This window comes from Prinia subflava, chromosome 6 (genome assembly GCF_021018805.1).
Source record: "Prinia subflava isolate CZ2003 ecotype Zambia chromosome 6, Cam_Psub_1.2, whole genome shotgun sequence".
Lineage (NCBI taxonomy): Eukaryota > Metazoa > Chordata > Aves > Passeriformes > Cisticolidae > Prinia > Prinia subflava.
This window is the reverse complement of record NC_086252.1, coordinates 9,717,541-9,743,472: the sequence shown is the minus strand read 5'-3', so window position 1 is coordinate 9,743,472 and position 25,932 is coordinate 9,717,541. Positions and strand designations below refer to the sequence as shown.

Below are 25,932 nucleotides of genomic sequence, written 5' to 3'. Positions count from 1 at the left end.
TGCGACTGACGTCAGTACTGGGTTGCAACTGGATGAAGTAAAGGTGGCTGTTAACCCCAGAGAAATGGCATGGGAGAGACCATCCTCAGAAGTGGTGGCTGGCAAAGGGTAAACTCCCAGCTGCCTGGGGGTTTTCGACACCTCTGAGAGGGTTTTATGATTTCACAATGCTTTCCACAGCAGAGCACGAGGTGGGGAGCGGTGACTGCGGACCCTGCGATTCAGCACTCACCTACCTGACTTCAGTGGGTGCTCTGGGGGAAACAATGAGGGTTTTAACATTATTTAACAAGCTATTCACAACTTAACAAACTGTTCAGTTATTTACCAACTCAGCAGAAATACCTGTGGAAGTCACCATCCCTGGAGGTCTTCAAGAAAAGACTGGATGTGGCACTTAGTGCTCTGCTCTAGTTGACATGGTGGAGATCAATTAAAGCCTGGACTGGATGATCCTCGAGGTCTTTTCCAACCTAAATAATTCTGTGATCTGTGTGATTCTCAGAAAATACTGAGGATTTAAAACCTGGAGGATTAATATCCCTCTGCCAGCTTTCATAACCAACCATTCCCCTAAATTATCCCTTTATTTTTAATTATAAAGAAAAATTGGAGTGTTGCAGGATGTTGTTCTTTTTCAACTTTCTTGGTATCCAGCCCAACCCATCCCAAGACTAACTGAAATCTTAGAATAGCATTATTATAATATTCCCAAATACTTGTGTCCTACTTATCATAATGGTATTTTCAAACCACAACTCAACACTGTTTTCTTACTGAGAGGCAGCCCCAGTGTACTGAAGACAGCACTGACAGCTGGAACACAACAGTCGTTTGATCTTTGCAAGCAGAGCCAGTTTCCCTCTGCAGACTATGCCAAAGAGGATTGTCCTTTGAAGTACCCCATTTTAATTTCTTTTAAGCATGGGAGAGTAGAATAACAAAGATAATTTCGAATGTGTCGGCACCATCAGCAAAGAATTCTATTAAAGCACAGAAATTAAGGTGGTTTTGGTTTTTATATTTTCAGGAGTAGTATTAGCAGCATGATGTTGGTTCAGAAGTCAGGTAATGTCTGTGTTGGCGACTACAATTCCTTTATTGGACATATGTTACTGAGCATTGAACACTTGTTTATGTAGGCACGGATTTAAGGATAAAACACAAAATGAAAAGGCTAAACTGCAGACCTGTACTGAGAGGCAGGCCTGGTGAGTCTGTCTACTCCTATAACTCAGCTGGGAAAAGGGGAGAAAAACTGCCATTACAAGAGAAGAAGCATGTTATAAATTATGGTTCCAGAACTAGACAATCTTTCCTTCAAGGTCCAAAGCACTAGAAAACCCAGGTTCCCTGTGTACAGGCACATTGTGTTTGTTGCAGGAAATATTTAAAGTTAGACTCTGACTTATCCAAGTGGTTTATCTGTAAGAAAACTTTATAAAGCTGTGCTGGTTCAAACAGTTCTCTTAACAAAACTTTTTATGTATTTCAGAATAAAAAACGATAACAGATAACAACATAGCCAAAACAGAGCAAGTTTCAGCAAACAGTGACCAAGAAAGAGTGAACAGGGAAAAGCCAGTGTGAGTCATGACTTTAAGCAATGGTCTTTGCCAAATTTCATTCTTGCTTGCACCAGAATTTCCTCCCAAAGAAGATTCAGGAGATAAAAAGGTAAATTGAAGGTGTCCTTGTCTCTCTTCATCTCATAAGGGCAGTTTTCTACAGTTCTTAGCAACAGAAAAAAAAAATACACATTTCCCAGAACTTGCACATATCCAAAAAGAAGAAGGCGGAAAACAAGAGGGAGAACAAGAACTAACCAAAGCGAGACCATTATTTAGTAGTAAACAATAGAATATAACGTGCAATAGTGCAATTGCTCCTCCGCCGCTCCAGGCGCGCAGTCTCGGCACAGTCCCCGCACGCCACGCGCGGCTCCCCCTCAGCTGCGTGCCTGCCGCGCGCCGCCGTGGCCGGCCTCGCCCTTGCCCTTCCCCGCGTGCCGGAGCTTCTGATCCCAGCGCTGCGGAGCGGAGGGACGACAAGGAGTCACCAGGATTGCAAGGGATCACAGAGGGATTACACAGCCCTGCGCTCACTAACGGCGGCGGAAGCGGGGAGGTTGTTTCCGCCATGCCGCCCCGCGCTGGGCTCAAGGGTGCACAATGAGATCACTGGGAAAAGGCATTTAAACAGGGAAACTGTCTCTGGCTTTCCTGCAGCCTCTGTGGATGAAGGGGTGATACAAGGCACAACAGCTCCAGCACAAGGGGGACTCGCGGAACAATAAAATTTAAATGAAGCTACTCATGTGGTCTTTGGGGGAAGCGGAATGAAAAAAACAGCCATGGGATTTTTGCTAACTAAAAAACACCTATTATTACTTACTTATTTTTATTTTTGCAGGCAATAGGAATCACAGTAAAAAAAAAGATAAAAAGAAGACATAATACGTATGGTTGGTACAACTGTTGATGCTTTTGGAAAGGAAGATGATAATGAGAAGTGGGTGGTGAAGGAGCTGCTTGGAGCAGCCTGGTCTAGTGGAAGGTGTCCTTGCCCGTGGCAGGGGGTGGGACAAGGTGGGCTTTAAGGTCCCTTCCAACCCCAGACCATCCCATGATTCTGTAATGCATGGCTTGTGTTTGAGCTCACTGCTACCAATGGGCTAGGACATGACTTCCCCATCAGGTTCCTTCCCCAGCCAAGCCAAGAAGATGAATTTAAAGTGGTTTCTAATCCACAAAGTTTGGTGGGAGCAGAGCTTATTTAAAGAATATTAAATCTTAAAAGTATAATTCTGACTTAGTCTGAAAAACATTTGTAAAGCCCCCTGGTCTGTTTTTTTAAATTCATATCACAATCCCAATTAAACAGGCATGTGCTGTGGAATGCACAGCTTGTCTACAGAGCTAAAAGACTCCTACTATTTGCTATTTTGAGACAGAGATTTTGACTGCTGTTACACTGAGATGCTTTGGGGTAATTCAATGCATCCCTTTGATTTACTCAGCATGCAGTTCTAAGTAATACAGCAAATACCACACCAAGTTTTTGATACATGATATTAATGACTTCTGGTGAGGTCTTTTCTTACCTTTATTTTTTTACCAAGCCGTTCCTTCCACTTCTCAGCTATGGAGCCTTCCACCAAGAGTAACCTACACAACACAGACAATGAGTTACTCCATCAAGAGGACACACAACCCAACACACACACAACTAAGATCTCTGTGCCTACAGAGAGCCTTGCCCTCCCCGAGTACCATGAAGGAGATGCACAGACACCTGCACCAAGTCTTCCTTCCTTTTGGATCTGATGTTCAGCTTTACCACGGGGGAACAGTGACAACAAACGTGCTGCAAGGATAAAGAAGGAGATAGAGAGAGAGAGAGAGAGAGAGAGAGAGAGAGAGAGAATGAGTTACCTGGAGCGCTCCTCATCCTCGTAGCCCATGATGATGTACTCTTCATTGGCACTGAGGGGTGGGCACAGACAGCCAGAATTCGTGTGAAGGTTCACGGTGTCCTTTGGAATGTTCACCAGGGAAGATTTTAGGATCTCCTTCACCTCCACCACTGCAGTGACATCGTGACATTTAGTCTTCACCTCCTTCACTTTAGCCCGAATGACTGGGAAAAGCCACAAAAAGCATTGTTAGAAGCAGCAGGTAACGCAGGTCACTCCCAAGCTGCTCTTAGGGACCTCTGGGATTAGTCTTTTGCATGGTCCCAGCTGGATTTACATCCTGTTTTACTTGGGCTTTGACTTCCTTCCTTCCTTCCTTCCTTCCTTCCTTCCTTCCTTCCTTCCTTCCTTCCTTCCTTCCTTCCTTCCTTCCTTCCTTCCTTCCTTCCTTCCTTCCTTCCTTCCTTCCTTCCTTCCTTCCTTCCTTCCTTCCTTCCTTCCTTCCTTCCTTCCTTCCTTCCTTCCTTCCTTCCTTCCTTCCTTCCTTCCTTCCTTCCTTCCTTCCTTCCTTCCTTCCTTCCTTCCTCCCTCCCTCCCTCCCTCCCTCCCTCCCTCCCTCCCTCCCTCCCTCCCTCCCCCTTTCCATGTTAAACACATTAAATCTGTTTCTTGTATGCTCTCCCTGGAGCTGTGACTGTTCCCTCTTTGACCACCTGCAGTACACATGAGCAAACTTTATCACTTCTGAACCTTACACAAAAAGCAAACGTGCACTAAAACTTCTCATGTCACTACCCCTGCTGGATGGCAGGCCCTTACCTTTTTTTATTCTCTGCAGTGACCCAGCACTAATCTGCTCTGCTCTTTATGAACTTTAAATGCTCCTGATCTTGACCCAATGACCTCTCTAATTGTTTCTCCTCTCACCCTTCTTTTTTGCCTTAAGTAGCACAGGAGGGAAGGTTTTCATTCTCAAAGCTTTTCATTCTCTCATGGTGCCCAGAGAACTGATACCACATGCAAATGCAAAGCCAGCCCAGAGGTCACGATCTAGAGAATGCCACATCACTCACAGCCTGCAAACAAGAGTCCCTTTCCACACTACAAATAGGAGATACTCCAAATTCCAAATGTCTCCTATGCGAAAAAGGTAATATAGAAGAAAGAAAACCATGGGCTTACACATCTCACTTCATGACCATTACCCAGCATGTATTCCAGGCACATTAAATACAGCTGCCAACAAACACTAACTTGTGCATCTAGTATGCACAGTTTACCCTGATCCCCTTTCTCAAAGGGGATCTCTCTTTTAGGATCTCAAAATAAAATATTGCTTTAGTTTGGAGATATTTCAAATACATTTTGAAACTTATTTTATTTCAAAGGCTTGAGAAAACGGACAGGAGCATGCTCGACAACTCTGCCAAATGCAGTTTCTGACTAGAGAATAGTCACTCTGATTTTTTATAAACAAATCCGTGAACACAGAAAACTGAGTAGTGACCAAAAAAGTGTTTGAATACAGTTAGGATTTTTTAGCTTTTAACAGCAACTGTTTTTAAAAGAAGACTGTCTGACTTTGGTTTTATAAATGCGCAATCCCAATAAATATTATACAATCACTACCATTTAAATAAAGCCTTAAAGTTCACCGAACCTAAGGCTCTTCACCTGATTAATGGGTAAAAAAGAAGCGTTGCATATAGGTAAAACCTTATAAAATAAGGACCTTGTTACCCTGGTAAAATCATGGCTCAGGTCTGTTACTTTGGCTAAGTAGAGGAGGACTATGGGAAAGTGACTCAGCTGAATTACAGGTAGAAAAACAAATTATAGAACTATTAGATATTCACATCTAGTGGTGTATGGTGGTTGGTTGAACTATGTTTGTTATGATTTATGTTATGAACTATGTAACTGGTAAAGGTCTGACTGCTTGAAAAGGCCTGGTTTTTGCAACAGGGAATGGCCCGATTGTTCAGGTCCTGTGAAATTTATTCAGTGGCTTCATTGGCCTAATTTGCTTGAAACAAACAGTGTGAAGAAGAACACGAGCCTGGGGCTGTGACATGCCTGAAGGCCAGCACAAGTGCACTTCTCCTGTGTCAGTGACAGCATAACACAGCTGGCACTGACAGCACAACACAGCTGGCACTGACAGCACAACACAGCTGGCAAGATGCTCGTTGCTGGCTTCACACACCAGAAGGAAAAGAACCTGTTGGACCTCATGGACAGCTCGTGGACATGAAAGCTACTCAAAACATCCCCTTCTGCAAAAGCTGAGTATGTTGGAAATCACAGAGGCAGTTCAGGCCCAGCAGCCCGCAGTGTCACTTTTGTTGCATTCATAGAGAAGCACATGAACCCCCAAAGCCTGCACCAAAACTGAAATAACACTCTTGCACTAACATATTGAGCTAATCCCCTCCATCCCTCTGATTTGGAAACGTTTCAGGCTACGCCCTCCCCCTGCTGTAAGTACTGCTGGGTTACCATCAGTAGCTGTGTTTTTAGGCGTTTCTGATGCACCTTTCCCCTCCTGCTGTAAGTACTGCTGGGTTACCATCAGTAGCTGTGTTTTTAGGCGTTTCTGATGCACCTTTCCCCTCCTGCTGTAAGTACTGCTGGGTTACCATCAGTAGCTGTGTTTTTTAGGCTTTTCTGATGCACCTTTCCCCTGCTGTAAGTACTGCTGGGTTACCATCAGTAGCTGTGTTTTTAGGCGTTTCTGATGCACCTTTCCCCTGCTGTAAGTACTGCTGGGTTACCATCAGTAGCTGTGTTTTTAGGTGTTTCTGATGCACCTTTCCCCTGCTGTAAGTACTGCTGGGTTACCATCAGTAGCTGTGTTTTTAGGTGTTTCTGAGGCACCTTTCCCCTGCTGTAAGTACTGCTGGGTTACCATCAGTAGCTGTGTTTTTAGGTGTTTCTGAGGCACCTTTCCCCTGCTGTAAGTACTGCTGGGTTACCATCAGTAGCTGTGTTTTTAGGCGTTTCTGAGGCACCTTTCCCCTGCTGTAAGTACTGCTGGGTTACCATCAGTAGCTGTGTTTTTAGGTGTTTCTGAGGCACCTTTCCCCTGCTGTAAGTACTGCTGGGTTACCATCAGTAGCTGTGTTTTTAGGCGTTTCTGAGGCACCTTTCCCTCCTGCAGCCTGGGCACAGCTGGGAGCTGGCCGTGCAGAGCTCTTACCATAGTTGTAGTTGTTGCGCAGGTAGGTCTTCTGGGTGGCCTTCACAGGCTTGCACTTGCAGCGGTCTGCAGAAACAGAGAGCTTTGTTTAGAAAGGAAACAGCATTCAGTGCTCAGTGACGACCTTCCCAAAAGCCTGAGCTCACACCTGACAAAAATGTCACTGAACTGACCTGCTTATGACAGTGAAACACTAAAAACCACAGGGCATTCCTGGCCCGTGCTGCTGGGAGATGTGGAACTGTCCATGAGTCCTCAGACGTTTTTTAGGAGAAAACCTGACATACTGAAATTAAAAAAAAAAAACCAAACCCAAACCACAACAGAATGACTAAGACACACAGACTTCGAGTCTGAAGTGACGAAATTATCATTTTAAGCCAACTCAAGGTTCGATCCTGTGCTAGCAGGTGCTGTAATTCCATCCTTGCAATGCTGTTCTCTCTTCTGTACTAGACTTAAGGAATGCCCTCCTTTCTGTGCCTTTTATCATACAGGGACACAGAAAGAAAATCCCGTGGCAGTGCATGATTGAACACTTTCTCGACTACTGTGGATCTGGGTTAGTTCAGCAAACTGGGATATTCTGGCCAGCAGGCATTCAGAGAATACCTGGCACTGGAAGGGACCTCTCAAGGCCATCCAGTCCAACCCCCTTGCAAATCAGCAGGGGCACCTTCAACTAGATCAGGTTGCTGAGAGGTCCACCCCCTCACCATTAGGAATTGTGTGAATTTTACACGCTTTTATTATGGCCCAGAAGCCCAAGTTTAATGCAAACAGAGGAATTCTTAGCCCTTGTGGCCAGAAGGACAGCCCTCAGAAAACAATACAAATGAGCACTGTCAGAGCAGCATTTCCAAAGGTGCAGATGCCAGAGAGCTGGGAACTCTGAAAGTGGTAAAAACATTTTCATTAGCGCCCAGGGAATACTAACACTGCAGCTCCAGACCCACAGTGGTTTTCATTAACACCACTGGTATTTCAGGGCTGCTTCTTCCACTGCAAATATTTACTGACTTTACACCAGTGTCCAAGTGTGGTTTGGTGGAGTAATTTCAAACAGCAGATCCCAGTATTACACAGCATGGCCATCTGTTTTGACATTTGATTTGGCATAAGTGTAGCAGTAGGTTTAATGCAGCTTATTTCTATATACCATCACTCTAAATATCAATGCATGTAAGCTAGTGATTTAGCTAAATCCAACATACAGAGTCTGAAAAACAACTTTTGTTTGCTATACAATATTCCTGCATATTAAAAAAAATTAAAAAGAGATGGAATCATATGGTTACCGATTTCTCAAATCATTATTTATTATTATTTATTGTCCCTCGGAAGAATTTTTGTAGTTGAAAAACAGGATTGGCAGTAGTTGAAAATACGAAAAAAAAAGCACAGGAAAGAGGAAACATTTCAAAAGAAGAGTATATTATTTCCTTGAATTTCAAACACATCCTCAGGAATCTATATATAGAGTCCTACAGACTCTAACTTTTCTATGCGTTCGTGTTAAAATAACAAAAGCAGAGAAGGGAAGTGATTTTTGGCTTCCCTTCTGCCTTTGTGAGCTCATGCATACTGTAGGCCAAATTACAGCTCCTTTTATAAGCTGCCCTGAAACAGAGCACAAAAGAGGTGCTCCTGTCACCCACAGGCCCCTCAGCACCCCAGTCCAACAAGAGGTACACGAGAACCTTCTCCTGCTCTACAGGAGCACTGTGTCCCAGGGAAAATAAAACAGACTAAATTGCAAGGCAAGAGCACAGTCTCACCCTTCCTTCAGGTTGAAGGCAGTATTGGCGCACGTTATTAATTTCAGAATACATTTTATTAGTCTAGTTCTATTTCTAAATTACAGACCTGCCCATCTTCTTATTGAAGAACCTCCTAGTCACCCTCACGCTTTTAAAATTTACATTTAAAAGAACTGTGCAAAATGCTGCATTATTCCTTATTACTATTTAGAGATGCAGAAACTAACACAAAAGTAATTTTGTGTTATAAAGTCAGAGCCGATTCCTCCCTCCCAGTTCCTGGTACAGTGATTTTCAAAGGAAGGCAAAGTTTGACCTTCCCCCAGGGAGCAGGAACACCCACAGAAGGTGGCTATGAAAATGTCCTGCATCCCCTGAGGCTGAGGGGAAATCCCATCCTGCCTGCCAGCCTCCCCAGAAGCTGCCAGAGTCACCACGAGAGCCCTGAGGCCACAGCCAGGGCATGTGCCAAGCACAGGGACAGCAGCACTGCCTCTGACTGAGCTCACAGCCATCACATCTCCTTGTCAGGTAAATACAGGGCTACCAACTGCTCAGAATTCCTGTCTTTGCAAACCTCACTCTGCCAGTGTCCAAAGACACAAACTCCACGGGAGAATGGCTTCCTCATGGATTGCTGCCAGAAACGTGTGTCATCTTAAACACGTGTGCATGCATGATCGAAAACCCGGCTGTAAAGCAACACAAAAAAATGTGTGATTTGGTACAACCACTCAAACCTGGCGAATATTTCCTGGCTAAACAAAGGATAAAAAAAAACCAGCAACAAAAACCTCCAGAAAATTTTCTAAGAGACTTGAGGAGCATGTGATAAAGCAGAAAACAATGCAGTTCACTGCCCACAGAGGTAAAAGAGATCTCCCAAGAAACCCCCACACAGACTTGGAGGGAAGGTTTTGCCAGCAGACACTGCCAGGGGAGAAAAGTATCTCAAATGGGGATAACCCAAGAGCACTGCTCCTGTGACAATGCACAGCAGCACAAGCAATAAGAAGCAGAAACCAGAGAGCTGAGAATGGCATTTTTAAAAAAATAACATCAGTTTGCTACTTGCAAAACAAACAAACAAAAAATCTCTATTTACAATGGCAAAACTACAAATTTACTTTACTGAACATCTAAACACAGCCATTTTGAAACATGGCCTTTTAGGTGGTCCAACTGTGTTTGTCAGTTCGAAGAGAAGCAGCACATTGAACCAGAAATCCTGCATGTGCAGCAGAAGGCACTGATATCAAGAATTTGATGTATGCACAGTAAAAGGCAGTGACATCAACAGATAAACTGCATCAGCAATTTTTCTGTGCATCCTGGCCCTGTTCTCTAGATGGGATTTTTAGGTCTGGTTCTGCTTTCAGTCACCGAAAAGCACCACAACAGTAACAAAATGACTGAAACTTTGCTTTTCCACAGCAGGGTCACTCACTGGAATCACATGCCTTCTACATGCCTCTGGACAGGCAGCAGTAAAGATAAAAACTCACAGTTTTGATGTCAGGTGACACTGAGAGCACACAGCTTTGCTCTCATACTCAAAGTGAAGCCTGTATGCTCCTTGTACAGTCTGCATCAAGCATGAAACCCACACTTTCTCAATGCCACACAATTAAAAATGCCTTCAAACTATGAAGATACTGCTAGTAACAAATATCTCTAGCAGATCCTCCAGACACGGTCCCATGCTCAACACAATTTAAAGCAAAGCTTGTTAAGGGGCTTGCTTTTCTGAGTTTTTTTAACTGTACCTGGGTTTTTAGAGGGTATGCACTGTGATATAAAGAACATTTTGCACTAATATGGCTGCTTTCACACTGAGACCTACTGATTAAATTTTAAAACTGTATTACAAACTGAGCATTACTAATACCTTTTTGCAATTTGGTCACAGAGCTTAATGCTGAAATTTTATCTATGGGTATCTAATGCTAGGTTCAACAGCCATGTTCAGGTGTTCCTGTTGTTGGAGTGAACATCAGTGCACACTGCAGCACCTCTGCAGAAGGAAAGACAGGGAGGTCAGTGCTAAGCTTCCAAGCCTCAACTTCTTGACAAAAACCTAAGAGGAGAACTTGGGATGGAACCATAATAAAATTCTAGGAAATCCGCAGTCCTTGGCTTGCTTGAGCATAAGATTCACATTCCTATAATTATTAGCTACCATCCCAGGCTTTGCTTCTTCGCATTGGCAAGCAGTGGTAATGCTCAAGGGGTTTTACTCAGTTTTATTCAGCTCCAGCAAAACCAAAACAGAAATAAAAAGCAACAGGGGAGTTGCTGGAATAAAACCACCCTTAGAAGGTGCCGCCCTCAGCCTCCTCGGGCTAACGGGAGCATTGCCATTATCTACAAAGAATACTGAATTTAATGTGAAAGCTTTAAGGTCAGAGCAAACCATTATCTTCACTGGTTTTGCACAGGGAAAAATTAATTTCATGGTTACTCTCTCTGTTCAAGACAAAACTTTTAATAGAATCAGCACAGCCCTCTTGCTCTGATGGACATTTCGAGGCTAACCAGTCCCAAATCCCACCTGCCTGTGGAATGCAAAAGCACAATCTACAGTATTCTCAGTCAAAACTCAGTATTTGCCACTTAGTACCCCTCTTACTTAATTAACTCTTAAAGGATTTGAAAGTCTACAGCTTATTATACAGTTTTACAAAAATGTACTTACCAATGCTGGCACCTCCACAGTTGCCGTTATTAGAATCCATAGGGAAATCTGGCATGGATTTGTAAAATATGTAAAGAAGTGTTAGTATTTTTAATACTGAATTATTTCACTACACACACATTGCAATTTTTTCTCTTTCTCTAATACTTAGTGCATGGAAACTTAATAACTTTACTAATAAACAGTTTGTAATATTCTAGAGGTCAGTCCAGTAAAGTGGACACAATGTCTTACCCAAATTTCACCTGAATCCAGCATATCATGTTAAATGCTGAAGCAGCCTAAATATCCCATTTCCACTGCTACAGACTGGCAGGTTTCAGACAAGGGTTCACATTTATGCCATGAATTTTGATCACCTACAGAAAACACGTGTAGTGTTTGCATTTAATTAGATGATGAAGGAGAAATTACTTTTGAGGTTTTCTTTTGGTTACTGAGGAAATCAAATCAACCAACCATAATCATACTGTTGAAGTAAATGCCAAAATAAATGTTTCAGCTCCTCCCCTCAGCTTAATAACACACTGATTACTCTGAAGGACAGATAAGGAACAGAAGTTTTAAAAGGCACTGTGCCCAAAGAACTGCTTTCAGACACATTCATAAGTGGAGCATGTCCCACATTAGTAAAATGCACCATTTCAAACCTATTTATTAAATCGCACAATTTAATGGGTTTATACACATATTTAATCATGAAAAACGAGCATGTTAATGCATACACCCTTGAATGACCCGAGGACAAAAAAAATGCAAAGGGAACAAGAACTGAGAGAGAGGCAGGATGCCTTATTAGAATGGCACATAAAATGGAAAAACAAATGAGCTTTCAAAGAAAAAGCCCTTCTGTAATTTTGCACACTTAGTCACTTGTGCTACTCTTTGAACTCTGGAATCTGGTATCCCACAAACATCTTCCTTAGGTTCTTAGACAATCACGGAGGCAAGGCCACTGCCTTTAAAAAGCAGAACAAATGTAACAAAAGCTCCTCTCCTGCAGCCTGAGCTGTAAGCATTTGGCTGTAAGACAGCCCAGGACACTCGTGGTACTCAGTATTCATGATGACTTTAGATGTGTGGATTAAATTTTACAGGCCGGGATCCTTACTTAATCACAAATTCTGTAAATACCTGTTTACAAGAAAAATAGTATTACTTAGCTAACCTTCTAATTTTGCCATCCTTGTTTAACAGAAAATTAAAATCTCGACCTTAATGACTTATACTCGACTTACACTCTCGACTTATACTACTCATAGCAACATAAAGCTTGATTTATATAAATGAGGATGCAGCTAAATCACAGTCAGGGCAAGATAAAACTCAAAAAGAACTGATCCACTCACATAATAATTAACTTTTAAAAAATTTGCGACTTCAGGAATAATTATTCTAACCAACATGAAGAGCAAAGGGTATAGAAAACAGCACTGAAGAGACTGAATAGATGCTCTTTCATATTCAATATCCTGTTGCTAATAAAACATCACATCCATTTTCTTGCAAAGAAAGTTCCAAATGACCAGAGGATCTTAGTTTCTAGAAAAATCCCAACGTTTTTATGGGGCCAGTCTGAACTTTGCAAGGTACTTCCACAGAACCTCTGAATCCTCACCAAGCTGCCTTGTAACAAGACAAACTACACAAGCTGATTCTTACATGTTTGATTTTGATTATTCACCTGCATTATTCTCAATGCATTAAGAGTGCATTTTATATTGCATCAAATGCATTCTGGTATTCCAGGATGTGATGAAAGAGGAACTGAAATGGCTTCCCTCTTGCAAATGGTAAACAAAAGGATAACCACACTTCTCATTCTTCCTCTCCTGGGCCAATCATCTATTGTCTTGTTCATTTGGCCAAGCTGTAGCTTTAAATCTACAACTCCTTCTGATGCACTCAGGTCTGATAATCGTCCCAGACAAAAAGTCTGCAAAACCCTCCAGCCACCAACCACAGGGAGGTGGCCATGAAGGCCCCTCTGTCTGCCCAGGGCTGGCCTCAGAGGTTTCACCACTCTGGGCACCCAAAACCCCTGCAGAGAAAGCTCTCCAGATTCGCCTTGGCCACACTCTCAGGTTTTCTTGAAGGCTATCTGCACAATACCAAGCCAACTCCTCTGGTTTTTCATGTGGCCCAGCAAGCTAAAATTCCTACCAAAACAGGTATTTCAGGGATAGTTTGCTCATACCTCCAAAGCACACTCTCCATTCCATCAAAATTGTTCCTGGGGACAGAAAAAGTCTTCATCACGGAGAAGACAAGAGAAGCATCAGATTAAATGATTACCACCTTCCATCCACAGAAGGAAAAAGAAGCCCTGAAGTGCACTGTCCCTACCTAAACCAAGGATGGGTCCAGTCAGACATGACTCGAGATGCTTGAGCAAACCTAGTCCAATTCACAGTGAAATTACAACTCAAAATGAAGCAGAGCCCAGCAAAGGGTTCACAGCCCTCCCTGGCCCATGTGGAGTATGACTGCCACGGATATTGGCTGAGGAACCGTCCTTTGAGCTCACAGCAACACAAGGAGGACCAGCGACCACTTGGTATGGCCAGTGTAAGCCTGGTCCTGCAAATAAGCACGGCACTAACCTGATTTATGCCAGATGCTCCCATACAGCTCATTTTTAACCAAATCACAAGACACCATGGCCTCCAGACAGCTCCTGATTCTGCCCTGCCAGGTCAGCTGTCCTAGCCCAAAGCAGTAACCCCCAAGGAGGCAGCTGTGTGTTCAGACAGGGTGTGCACAGCCCCGTCCCTGGCAGTGCCCCCTGCTCCCTGCCTGCACCAGCAGTGTGGCCTGGTGGTCAGTGTGGTGTCCCTCAGTGGGCACAGTACCCACACATCAGGTCACAGCTCATTTCCTGACCCGGGCCAGCCAAGCACTGCCCCTGCCCTGATGCTTATCCTTTCCAGTGCACTCATGGCTATTCAAGGGGGACTGGTTTCTGCAGATGGGGAGGAGCGTGGGCTTATGGAGGGACTGGAGACCTCTGCCACTGAACGAGGTCTTTCAGGAAAGCCTTCTCATTCCTCTGAGCCTTTCCCCAGTTCAGCTCATGCCGGCTGGTCAGACAGGAGGCTGGAGGAGGGTCCAGGCCTGCCCCAGCCCCTTGCCAGATCTCTGTCCTAGCAGGCCGATGGACAGAGGCCTCTCTTGGTCAGGGGAGACACACTGCTGAGACCTTCGACTGCAGCACAAAGGGAGGGGAAAAAGCCACTAAAAACACCCCAAACAACTGACTTCCTACTGTTCCACTCCTCCTCATGGGCAAACCCCCTCCCAAGTTCTGTCTGTGCAAAGCAATCTTTCTGAAATAAACACCTGTCGGTGATGATCAGCAGGACTGCCAAAGAGGGAATACTATCCAGAGATCCAATCCATAATCTCTCTCTTTCCTTTGCTTAGGAGCAGAGGAGAAAATTCAAACTATTCTTTCCAATAAGCCATCTTAATTGCTTTTCAGAGGGATTCTGTATAAAACAAAACAAAACAAAACACAAGGAGAGCTAAATAAAAGCCGCTTACACAGTAAGTGTACAAAATAACAACCTGGTAATACCTAGTTTTGAGCAAACGTCTTTCCTACATCACTGTTTAAATAAATAAAAATGTCAAAAGGCAGAGGAAGGCCAAAAGGAACACGATCCTGACTGTCGTTTTGATTAAAGAATATGGCCCAGCTATTAGTGAAGCCACTCTAGGCACCACGCTCCAAAGAACTAAACCACAGCCAGTGGCTGCTGCTTGGGTGCTTTATTCAGATTGAGGTATCTGTAAGCCCCATTAATTAAGAATCCCTTCCACAATGCATGAATTCACTGTCATTTACCTCAGATCTTAGCACAGCAAGGATCTTTGCTAAGCTGGGTGCAAAAACACACACGGAAAAGCCAAGTGATAGGGAAATTGATTCTAGTTAATGTTTAATGCAAAGAACTCAAACTCCAAGTTGTAGATCAGCCAGCAGCATGGCTGTTCCATGTAACATTCCTCATAACAAATCCCACCAGGTTTTGATGACATTTAATGGCCCAGGTATTGACTAAATGCTTGGACTGTAACATCCAGGGGGCTCAGCCTCCAAAGGCAGCTGAACTGTAGTGAGTGCCTAACATCCCTTGTGGTACCTTCATTACTAAGATTTAAATTCTCTTATTTGCTACTCCTGTCCTGTTTCAGGCTTGAAGCTCATCATAATTTTTTCATTTAACTGAGAAATGAGGCTGCTCCCAAGTTTCGAGCAAAGACCTAAACATTATAAATGATAATGTGGGCACAACTGTTGGTCCTCAGCACAGTCTGCAACTCTCCCCAGCACCACTGTGCACACTGACTGCTCTAAGTAGAGCTAGGCAAAGACTGAGTTAGAACAAATTTGATGTGGAGCTTGGAAACCACTGTTTTGGAAATTAAGTTAATAATACATAAGAAACAAGGATGAGAAATGGCCTATTCACTTGTCTTTTAAAGCTGCAATGACAAATTAACATACTGGATTAATATGAACTCATCCAGAGAGATATGGAAGTCTTGGGCAACATGGAGAAATCATGGGTTCACATATGATTTAAGAAAAGAGGTGTCCATTATGTGAAAAATCCATAATTTTCTTTAAAGAGATGGAGGGGTTTTTTTAAAAAATTTGAAGTTCTCCTTAGACATCTTATGATAGTTTGGGTGTTAACTACACGTGGTTGATACCTTGTGATGTGGCTTCCCTTTTCTCCAGAAGAGGAGATCTCATTATCAAGCTATATCAATGCCTTCAAGCTATATCCTTATCTAAATAAGATATGGTGAGACAACCTGCCTGACAGATCTGTCTTCCAATAGCCACAGTACCCATCCCACTGCTCTGGTTTTGCTGCTAGTTCCCTCTTCAAAACAGGAATAAACATTTCACTTGGGACATGAACACTCTGCTAGGCAGTAGCAGCCAAGGACACATGTCAAAGATGCTTTTTCAGTCAGCATCCCAACGCCAACACTGGCCACTTATTACCTGCAGAACTAAAGACAGGTCCTGCCTCTGAAACTCCAGATTTGAGACAAGTTTGTCTCTCAGCAGCTCCTGCTGCTTCACAGACCTAAGGAGATTTGACAGGGCCCTGAATGAGGGAAGCAGATAATCTGATAGACTGGAGGAAGAATAAGCATATGCACGTGAAGACTGAAATACACGGAGCAAGTGAACAGGACCTCCCAGAGCTGTAAGACAGCCTGCACTAATGTCTGCAGGCAGAACCACCTTCACCTCCAAAAAGCACAGCACAGGGACGTGGGATAAACGCCACAGGAGACTTCAGACATCAGCATGCAATAATCTGACCTCTGGGGTGGTAATGTATTGTCAAGATGCTCTTTCATCCTCCATCCTGGGTGATGATTCGTTGATCCTCCAGAAAAAGCCAAAATATTCAGCATCAAACCTGCCCCCAGAACACCCACACCATGCCTCCAGCATCCCTCTGCTTTCTGTCTGTAAAGGAACCCCGATGTTTCCCAAAGAGAATGCAAAATTGAGAAACACACACTTCCCACGTGACACTTGTTTTAAGCCAGTCTCTGTAACCTGAGGGACTTCAGACCTCCCAACCAGCACTCCCAGTCAGCTTTTGGAGACCAGCACAAGCCCAGGGGCTGTGCACAGCCCTTCCTCTAGCTGAGCCCCAAACACAGCCCTGTTGCCAGCTGTCTCCACCACAGACACAGCAGCAGCTGCCTCACCCCCTCCCCACGCCAGCAGCCCCTTGCTCCTGTGACAGGAGGTGTCCACATCCTTCTCACCACCTGGCTCCGATGGAAAGAGGTCCTAGAAGGTGTCTGTGGTGGACTATGCCTCAGCAGCTGAGAGTGAACTTCTTACCGAGATTTATCACAGATTTTACCAACCACAGCTCCTCCAGATTTTGCAACAGGCTGCTGGGATGCAGGGAACACAGCTGATGGAAACTGGGCTTGTGAACTCAGGCCCTGCTCTGACAAGGACAAACACTGACTACATCATCCCTAAGGCTGCTCCCTGACAAAAGGGACTAGACAAATGTGCTAATGCTCACCAGCAACAATGCAGAAACCTCAAGAGGAAAGGAAACAGCAGAACCCTGTTACAGGTAGCAAAATAATGAAAACAGAAACAAGACTTCACTTCCAAAGAATAGAAAAAGCCCCTTCTACAACAGAAAGCCATGAAACAATGGATTATATTTCTGCCTGCTCTATTAGATGTATTTTACAGACAGCAGAAGGGGCTAGAATTATTAGGAGATACATGAAAGCAAATAAGAGCAGGTATTCTGCACGCTACTCATCAGGCAGTCAGTTATTTGTATCTTCTACTGAGCTGCAATCCTGTATTTGGAGAACTGGATTTGGAAGTGTTCACCTTACCTCTTCCTAGAACAGGAATCCTTCCCTCTGCTTTCTAAAAGAACAGTTTTATTCCCTCAAGAAGGATTCTTTCAGTCTGGTGCATAATGCATCGGTTCAAAATATGCAGCCCAGAAATGAGAATGTCATCAGGTTCTCATTCACTGAAAGAGAGTTTTCATGGATCTGGCCCTGGAATCCCTCAAAGAGGTTATTGTACTGCTGAGGTCCTCAGAAATAGGTAACTCGGGGGCGACTTCAGCCAAGCTCCCTCCCTCCAGATTTGAATGTGATTGCTTTCAAATCGCTGCAGACCTGCCAAACCTTGCTCATGCTGGAGACATTTTTAAGGCTGTTTTGAAAGCACCTCAATGCTGCAGAGAAAGGTTGCTTGGTGTTCAAAACCACATCTGCTCAAAACTACCCCAGCAGGACAGCAGCCCTCAGAGAGCAGCAGCTGATGGCAAAAATAGATGGTTGCATTCACGGGCTGGGGAAAAATGTAGGGAAAGGCAAGAGGGAAGCAGTTAGGAGTTAGAAATAGCAGTAATGACTGGAGATACCAGGGTACAGAGGTTTCAAGAGGTGCAGAGGGTAAGTGAACAGAGTCAGAGATGGAGTAGGGTTTGTCTGGCCCGTAAATAAATGGAGATGGAGAGAGCAGCTTACCTGGGAAGGCTGAGCTGGAGAGCACGGTCAGGAAACGGAAGCGTGATATTTTGTTAGGAGAAGAAAACAGGAATTACAGCGTTTGGCATTACTGGCAGTAGGATACATAAAGCATTTGGTAGTGGGACAGAAGCACGGTTAAAAGCTGTGAAAAATCCCCCTTTCATTCCCAGGCCACTGCTGGGGGAGGACAGAGAGGTGAGACCCGCTCCCCTTCAGTGAGCTGCCACAGCGCAGCACTGCAGCTGTGGGCACTGAGGGAGCCAGGCTGCAGCACAACAAGCTCGTGGGGTGCATGGGTGCTGCTCTGCTCTGACCCCTCTGTTCTGCTCTCCCATGGAGAGGTCTGGCAGAGCCACCAGCACTGCAACTGCATCAAAGAAAATGGTAGCCACCGGCAGCAAATGCTTTCCTGAAAATATACAGGAACTGTAGTCACTTTGTAAAAGGTCAGAGCTGACTCCTGACAACCACCCACCAGCTTGCTGTAATTTCCCTGTTCAATAGTTCCTTGTATTCAATATTTCTGTGGTGCTCAGCTCACCACACTGGAGCGGTGTCCTGCCAACTCCTCCAGGCCAAAGGCAGAGGTGACAAGAGCAGAGCCCCGAGCCGCAGCAGGTTTGCAGCCACAGCCTGAGCAGCCAGCAGTCCTCACCCAACTGTGCAGAGATGCTCCTGCCTCCGACAGGACTGCTGGATGGCAGCCAGACACCAGCACCGCCATCCTGCGGGACCACAGCTCAGCTGGTGGAACAGGACGCAGTGAGGAAGCTGAGGGGCTCCAACAGGCCCTGTGAGGCCACAGTGCTCGGACACCCGCAGGGCTGCACGGGAGGCGACTCAGGGCAGGAGGCAGCTTTCGGCTCACTTCAGGGATTTGGTAACAACATACGAGGAAGGCTGCACTTTGCTACCTGCACTTTGCTACGCTCCTCACCCGGCTGTAGTTCAGAGCCCGGGACCTGCCGGGGGCCTGTGCTGTAACCCGCGCCCTCAGTGCTAACCGCTGAGGCGAGCACTCCCCTCAGGTGTGCGTGCGCCACCGCCGGCAGAGGAAATGCGTGGGGAGACCCCGGCCCCAGCTCCTGCGCGGGGCTGCCCTGGGCACACACCTTTCCCCAAAGTCTGGGCAGCGGCGGCCTTGTGTGCGAGGGGAGCACCCCGCTTTGTGAGGGCGGGGGCAGCCGGCGGCCCGGGGGCTGCCCCTCACGGGGACGGCTCTCCCCTCTGTGCCCGCCGCCGCCGCCTCTGGATGAGGCGTCCGTGTGGGACGGGGGCTGTCGCTCCCACAGCGGCACGCGTTCCCCGCAGCGGCGGCGGGGCTGTCACTTGTCACACGCCCTCTGCGCCATGCGGCTGCCGAAGGCAGGGGAAAGACAGCGAAAGAGCGGAGGGCGAGGCGGAGAGAAGCGGAGGGTAGCCGGAGGGGAGGCAGGGCTCCCGGCGGGCCGCGCTGCCCTCGCCGCCCGCCGCCCATTGTCCCCGTGCCGGTGCGGGTCCCCGCACTCACCCGCGCCCTCGGCGGTGACGATGGCCTCGGGGGAGATGCAGACGCCGCGGTCGTAGACGGGCAGCTCGTCGCAGGCCAGGCTGTCGGGCCAGGCGTGGCTGTAGCGGAGCAGGACGGGCTCGCAGCCGGCGCGGGCGCGCTCGCACACAGACTTGCAGGGCTTGATGGGCTCGTGCTGGAAGTCGATGGTGCAGATGGGCGCGTACATGGCGCAGAGGAAGAAGAGGAGGTCGGGGCTGCAGTTGGTGCCCAGCAGCCCCTCGAACTGCTCCATGGCCAGCACGGCGTTGGCCTGCGTGCTGTGGTGCAGGTGGTTCGGCATCTTGGTCATGTTCCAGGGCAGCGGCTTGCAGAGCGGGATGCGCACCGGCTCGCAGGCCGCCGCCCGCCCCGCCGGCGCCCGGCCCAGCAGCAGCAGCCCGGCCAGGGCCAGCACCGGCAGCCCCCGCCACATGCCGCCCGCCCCGACGGTACCGAGCGAGGCCCGAGCGGGCCGAGCGCGGCGCGGCGGCTCCGCCCGCCCTGGCTCGGCCCCGCACCGGGTCCCGCCTCTCCGCCCCGCGGCCCGGCCCCGAACAAAGGAGAGCCCCGGGCAGGGGAAGGGAGGGGGCCCTGTCTTTCTGGGAAGAACGAGAGAGAATCGGCTCGTCCTCGCCGGAAGGCGAGCGAGGGCTAAAGTTCTCCCCGAAGTGAAAACGTTACTGCGAACATGAACACGATTTCAGACCAACCTCTCGGAGACACATTCATATATTTTTAGGAAAGCCTTTTTTTTTCCCTTTCTTTCTTTTTCTTCCTTTTTTTTTTTTTTTTTTTTTTCCTGGGTGCAAATGCTTAAGCAGGAGGTGCACACGAAAAGCATTTCACCTAGATACAATGATGATGGGTGAGCAGTTTTGGAGAGCAGTTGAGAGGCTTAAAACGTGGGAGACTCGGCTGAGCAGATGGGGATGCTTTCTTTTCAGAAGGTTAAAAAAAATAATTGAAGAGGCCAGATACTGTTTGGGATACCTTGCAAAACAGTGGCGCAATAAAGGGAGTTCTGACTTGATCTGAAAAAAAAGCGCCTTGGTATAATCATAGAACCACAGAACAGTTTCAGTTGGAAGGGACCTTAAAGATCATTAGTTCCAACCCCCTGCCACAGACAGGGACATCTTCATGACACCAGAGAAAACAAGCTGACATTTATTAGCTGAATGAATTCTTTCCAGTTATAAACGCGCGAGCAACTGCTCGATCACGCATTTATTATTTCAGTGTCTCCCCCTAAATCAAACCTGCGAGTAGAAACACACCTACCACAAGCCAATGCTCAGAAACCAGACCAAAAATGTGAACAGACTCACAAACACAGGGTCCTGAGCCTACAGAGGCTCTTCTGCAGTTTTTAATTTTATGACTGCAGCTGGAACCTTGATGCCTTTAACTCAGTTGTAATGTCCTGGTTCCACCAAAGGCACACGCCGGGCAAGCCAGGAGTGGTAATATGGCCAGGCCAGTGGAGTAGAGGTAACTTTCATTTGCCCACTTCCACAGGTGCTAATTTCAAAGACCAAAACCTTGTTCCCTGCACTCCAGGAAGAAAATTTGGGCCTCAAAGGGAGGCAGAAATGTTCACACACATGTGACAGCCTTAGGAGGTACCAGTCAGGATGCCCATGACCCTGAGCCTGCATCCAGGCTTGCAAAGCAGACATGAAGGCAAGCAAAGGGAAGCTTGCTCACCTGCTGGCGGAATTAGAGAGAGAACTGGTTTTTCTCATCTTCTTAGCTCTTCAAATTTAGTTGTAGCAAAGCCTCAGGCTTGAGCTTTCCCTAGCAGTGTAAAAGAATACATGTTTAAAAAGCATGTGGTGTAATAAAAACCTTACCCAGCTGGTCGGGAACTGAATACTTTGGGACCTTGCCTGACAGCAGTGAGTGTGAGAGCAGTGCATCCCTGAGAATGAGTGCAGCAAAATGGGCCAGAGCAATGCAAAGTATCCCCTGACATGAAAGAACATACTTTTCTACTTCAATATGAAATTCTCCTGTATCTGCATGTTATTTCTGGGATTTTTTTTTTTCAGATTGATAATTACACAAAACAGCTTTAAAAACAATTCCTGTGCTTTGAAAGAGTATTGATAATAGTGAATATTCCTACGCCTGCAATAAGGCCATCAAGTCCATGAGTTTAATTTTTTAGCCCCAAGTCCACATGATCTACATGAGAGGACCTTGTATTTCTTTATTTAAACAGTAAAATTACTGAAAATTCTTTCAGAACAGCAAATGCTGGCATCCCCACGAGATCACAAACATTGAAATGCATTCCTGTGTTTTCTGGCTGCACATCCTCCAGTGCTGGTGTGGAGACACCTCCCGTGCACGCAGCTGGCAGAGCTGGCATTGCCCCTGCCCTGCTCTGCTGGCAAGCTCGGGGTGCAGCTGCTGCCTGGGGGGATCCCCAGGGGCTGGGGGCTGCTGGCCCACGGGGCTGCCTGCATTCACTGCCTCTCAATGCCTCCAGTAAACAGCAGCTTATACGAGGTGGGAAAAATTCACCTCTGGCTGGAACCAGGCAGTCTGATTACTGACCTGAAGCACTGCTACTTTAACCAAATATTTACACCCCCAGTGTCTGCCAAGTTGTTTTCTGTTATTTGTTTTCTGTTATACAGAAGCACTATGGTCAGCCTTGACACCTTTTTAAACAGAGGAGGAGTCTGGTAAAGCAGAAAAAGAGACAGTGAAGAGGAGGGCTGTGGTTTCATGCTGTCAAAGTGCAGCTACAGTGCTCTGCTCTGCAGGTAGAGTTGCACTAGCAGGAGAATAAAATGGCTGGGGGAAAAAGAGCAAACTACCAACCTACTTCCTCTCTCCAAGTGCAGTTGCTGCACAACACCAGTCCTGCTAATTGGAACTAATAGGTGCACATACTGAAAATGGTGACTAGGGAGTTTGTGTGTCAGCTGAGAAAGCATGTGCTGTGGGTTCTGAAATTTTCCACTGGTCTCAAAATACAAAGTACCTTTTACTCTGGGTGCTACCACAGTGCCGTCAAGAGTTTCATCCCTTCTCTCCCACCACTCCCTTAAGATTTATGAAGAAAAAAAAAATCTTTCTACAGCTTCCATCAACAAAGGCAGTGCTAAAACTCTGGGGCTGGGTTGTGACAACAATCGAATTCCTTATCTTGAACAACTCCAAAAGGGCTTAGTCAAACTACGGCATCATCCTTCTATCAACTTGAGGCCTGCCCAGCAAGAATTTCTTAATAAAAGTATGCCCAGGCAGCAGACTGAGATCAGCACTGCATGCCTGTGAGTTTCCTGGTAGACTTTGGGGGACTGGTACAAACCTATATGTTTAAAGAATAATAATACAGCCCATAATATCACACAAAGTCATTTCCTAGAATAAACAAGAACTCAGTGGGGTTGAGGCCTAAGGCAGGGATTTGCCTCTAGAGTCGCTCTTACAAAACTTACAGAAAAAGGTGTTGGTATTATTATTATTATTATTATTATTATTATTACTATTATTATTATACAATAGATATAGATCCACAAGAATCACGGTAACCTACAACAGTGCACAGTGCCTGGGTCACACTTACTCATCCATCATCCCATTTTAAAAATCCAGCTTGGTTGCCTTGGAGTGCCACGTGGGTGGATTTCAGCAGGAGGTGGCAGGATAACCCTCACAGCTCTGAGGATGCCAGCCAACTTTATCTGGGATACAGGAAGAGAGCAGGATGAGGAGGGCTGCAGAGAAGATGAACAGGGATTGAGGGCTTTGTTGTTGCACCTTTCCCCAAAAGGAAGCTAAGTAAGGAACTGCTTCCAGACACCTGGCATTAATTTATGTCTCCAATATTTTTTCCTTTACATAGTAACTATCCCCCCCTTATTTTTCTCTTGCAGAGGCAGATAAACAGCAACAGGCTTAAGAAGCAAGAGCTGGGTTTCTGAGATGCTTTGATACCCAGCTCCAGTGTTAGAACTGTCCATGAGGAAAACTTCATGGCTTGAAATACAGGAATACTTGTATTTCAAATTTAATCTGGAACAACTATGTTACTGAATAGAAATACAGAAATGTGACCTCATTAAAAAATAAAACTGAAACCTGAAGCTTTCTCTGCAATAGTAAGAAACACATGCAGGTTTGGTCAAGATTAACATGCTGGAGTCAAGGCAATCCCAAGTGTACTTGTTAGCATCAGTCTTATCCCAGTCCCAGGTGTATTTGTTAGCATCAGTTCTGTCCTGAAGTGTTACAGTCTCCCTTTAGAGATAAGAAACATCCCCACACACATGCCCCAGCATCTTACCTTTATGAGCAAGGGGTGCTTACAGGCCAGAGGAGGCACAGGGAGCATGAAGGACCAGCTCAAAGCGTGTCCCACCTACTGTGGCTCGGGGCAGAGCTCAGCAGATCAACCAATCTGTATTTACATTTCTAAGAGAAGAGGGACTAAGTACATACCCTGGATGCATTTAATTCCATAGTCTACAAGTGGCTGAGAAATGAGTATGTGTCCAAAACAAACTAGAAGTGACAGGACAAAAGGGAATGGCTTCAACCTGAAGGAGAGCAGGTTTAGGCTGATACTGGAAGAAATTCTTGGCTGTGAGGGTGGGGAGGCCATGCACAGGATGCCCAGAGAAGCTGTGGCTGCCCCATCCCTGGCAGTGCCAAGGCCAGGCTGGATGGGGCTTGGAGCAGCCTGGGACAGTGGAAGGTGTCCCTGCCATGGCAGGGGGATGGAATGAGATTATATTTAAGGTCCCTTCCCACCCAAGAACCAAGTATGGTTCTGTGAATTTCAGAAAGAGAAAATTAGAGATCAAGAAAAAATGCAGAACAAGGGTGTTATTTTTCCTGGTCTAACAACTGCCCTGAAGATGCAGCAGCCTGTGTGCAGGCACATTTGTATTTTAGATACCATAAACTCCCCTAGCTGGGAGGGAACAGCCTGCATTGGACTGTAAACTCTGTAAGCTCTAAGCTCTATTATAATAAGCTTTCTCTCCACTTTCAGTTTGCCTGTTCTGCCAGACCCTCCAGATCAATGGCCTGTGGCAGTGTTCAGACAAGACACAAGCTCACTCTGTGCTTGGGGGGTTCCCATCATCTCACGGGTTCAGGCTGCCCAAGGAACCAGTGGGCTGCTGTTTACACACCAAGACTTCTTTATGGTCTGGTCCTGCCCATTCCAACTGAAAAAAAAGGCGCAGGCACGACTGTATCTATTCAGGACATTCCCAAGAATAAAACTCGCTGAGAAAAATGCTTCTTTAGAACAGGTCTGTGTTGCCCTGAATCTTTCTTTGGCAATCTCAGGATTACATTTGATTTAATTTGCTTATATACACTGCCTTAGAAAAACAAACATAAAACCACAAACCAAAAACAACCACACAACTCACTGAAAACGAAACCCTAAAATACTTCTTACGTGCCTGTTACTAAAACCATAAAATCATTGACTTAGAGAGTCATAAAAATGGGATTTATTGTATATTTCCTGTTTCAGGCAGGGTCTTGTTACAACTCCCTTAGGAAGATAAAACACAGGGGACTGTTAACTCACTCTAATAATCTTTCAGGCTTCTCCATGGATGGTGTGGAAGTAGCACAGAAGAAAAGGTTCTTTTAATGCAGTCTTTCAGACTGTAATATTTTGGGCTGTTTCTATTAGATCATTATTAACTATCCCTTGCTCTTGGGGTCTGCATGCCTTCTAGATTTCTTTTCATAGTAATATTTGCTCAAATTGCCAGTGTTCCTGATTTCCCAGAAAAAAAAAAAAACCAAAACCCACCTGTTTGCCCAGTGTTTTGCATCCATGTTATGGGTAAAATCAGTAGTATGAATAGGAAAATATGCTGCTTTGTATTTAAACAGCAATAACCTTAACTGACATGCATTTCAAAGACAACATGATGCCAATTCTGTATTGCAGGCTTTGAATCTATCCACAGAGACACAGACTTGCATATCTGTCCTGCAGCAGTCTCGTTTTGCAGAGTGATTTTGTTTGCTGCTTAGGATTTCCCCCCAGGTTTTTGTGGCCACGTCAGGGTTTACAGCTTCTCAATACTGAAATTTGCTGCCTGCAATGCTGATTTTCCACCTGGCTGTTGGAAGGTGGGTTAGTGTTTCTGTGGGAAATCACTGCCAGATTTACTGCGAGCTGTATGTGTTTCTAAAGCACTAAGCCATGCTGAGGGGACTTAGGGCACAAGACAGAAAGCTGAACCTCCTGATGTGTCTTAGCAACATTCCCCCAAACCCTCC

General features: G+C 45.8%; 1 protein-coding gene across 1 annotated transcript; it reads right to left on the bottom strand.

Moving 5' to 3' along the window:
* Window positions 1-1,080: 1,080 nt before the first annotated feature.
* On the bottom strand, window positions 1,081-20,148 carry FRZB (frizzled related protein). Its single transcript, XM_063400131.1, has 6 exons — window positions 19,639-20,148; window positions 11,070-11,117; window positions 6,615-6,680; window positions 3,435-3,639; window positions 3,104-3,167; window positions 1,081-2,029 (listed from the first exon to the last, which is right to left on the bottom strand). Exons 1-6 carry the CDS (start codon window positions 20,090-20,092, stop codon window positions 1,949-1,951), a joined length of 918 nt encoding a protein of 305 aa, XP_063256201.1. The 5' UTR covers window positions 20,093-20,148; the 3' UTR covers window positions 1,081-1,948.
* Window positions 20,149-25,932: the final 5,784 nt, after the last annotated feature.

Coding starts and splice junctions, on each gene's coding strand:
- FRZB (XM_063400131.1), bottom strand. CDS start 20,092: ATGTGGCGGGGGCTGCCGGTGCTGGCCCTGGCCGGGCTGCTGCTGCTG. Junction 6,681..11,069: donor CTGTGGAGGTGCCAGCATTG/GTAAGTACATTT, acceptor CTGTTTCTGCAG/ACCGCTGCAAGTGCAAGCCT. Junction 3,640..6,614: donor GCGCAACAACTACAACTATG/GTAAGAGCTCTG, acceptor GGCTTTTCCCAG/TCATTCGGGCTAAAGTGAAG.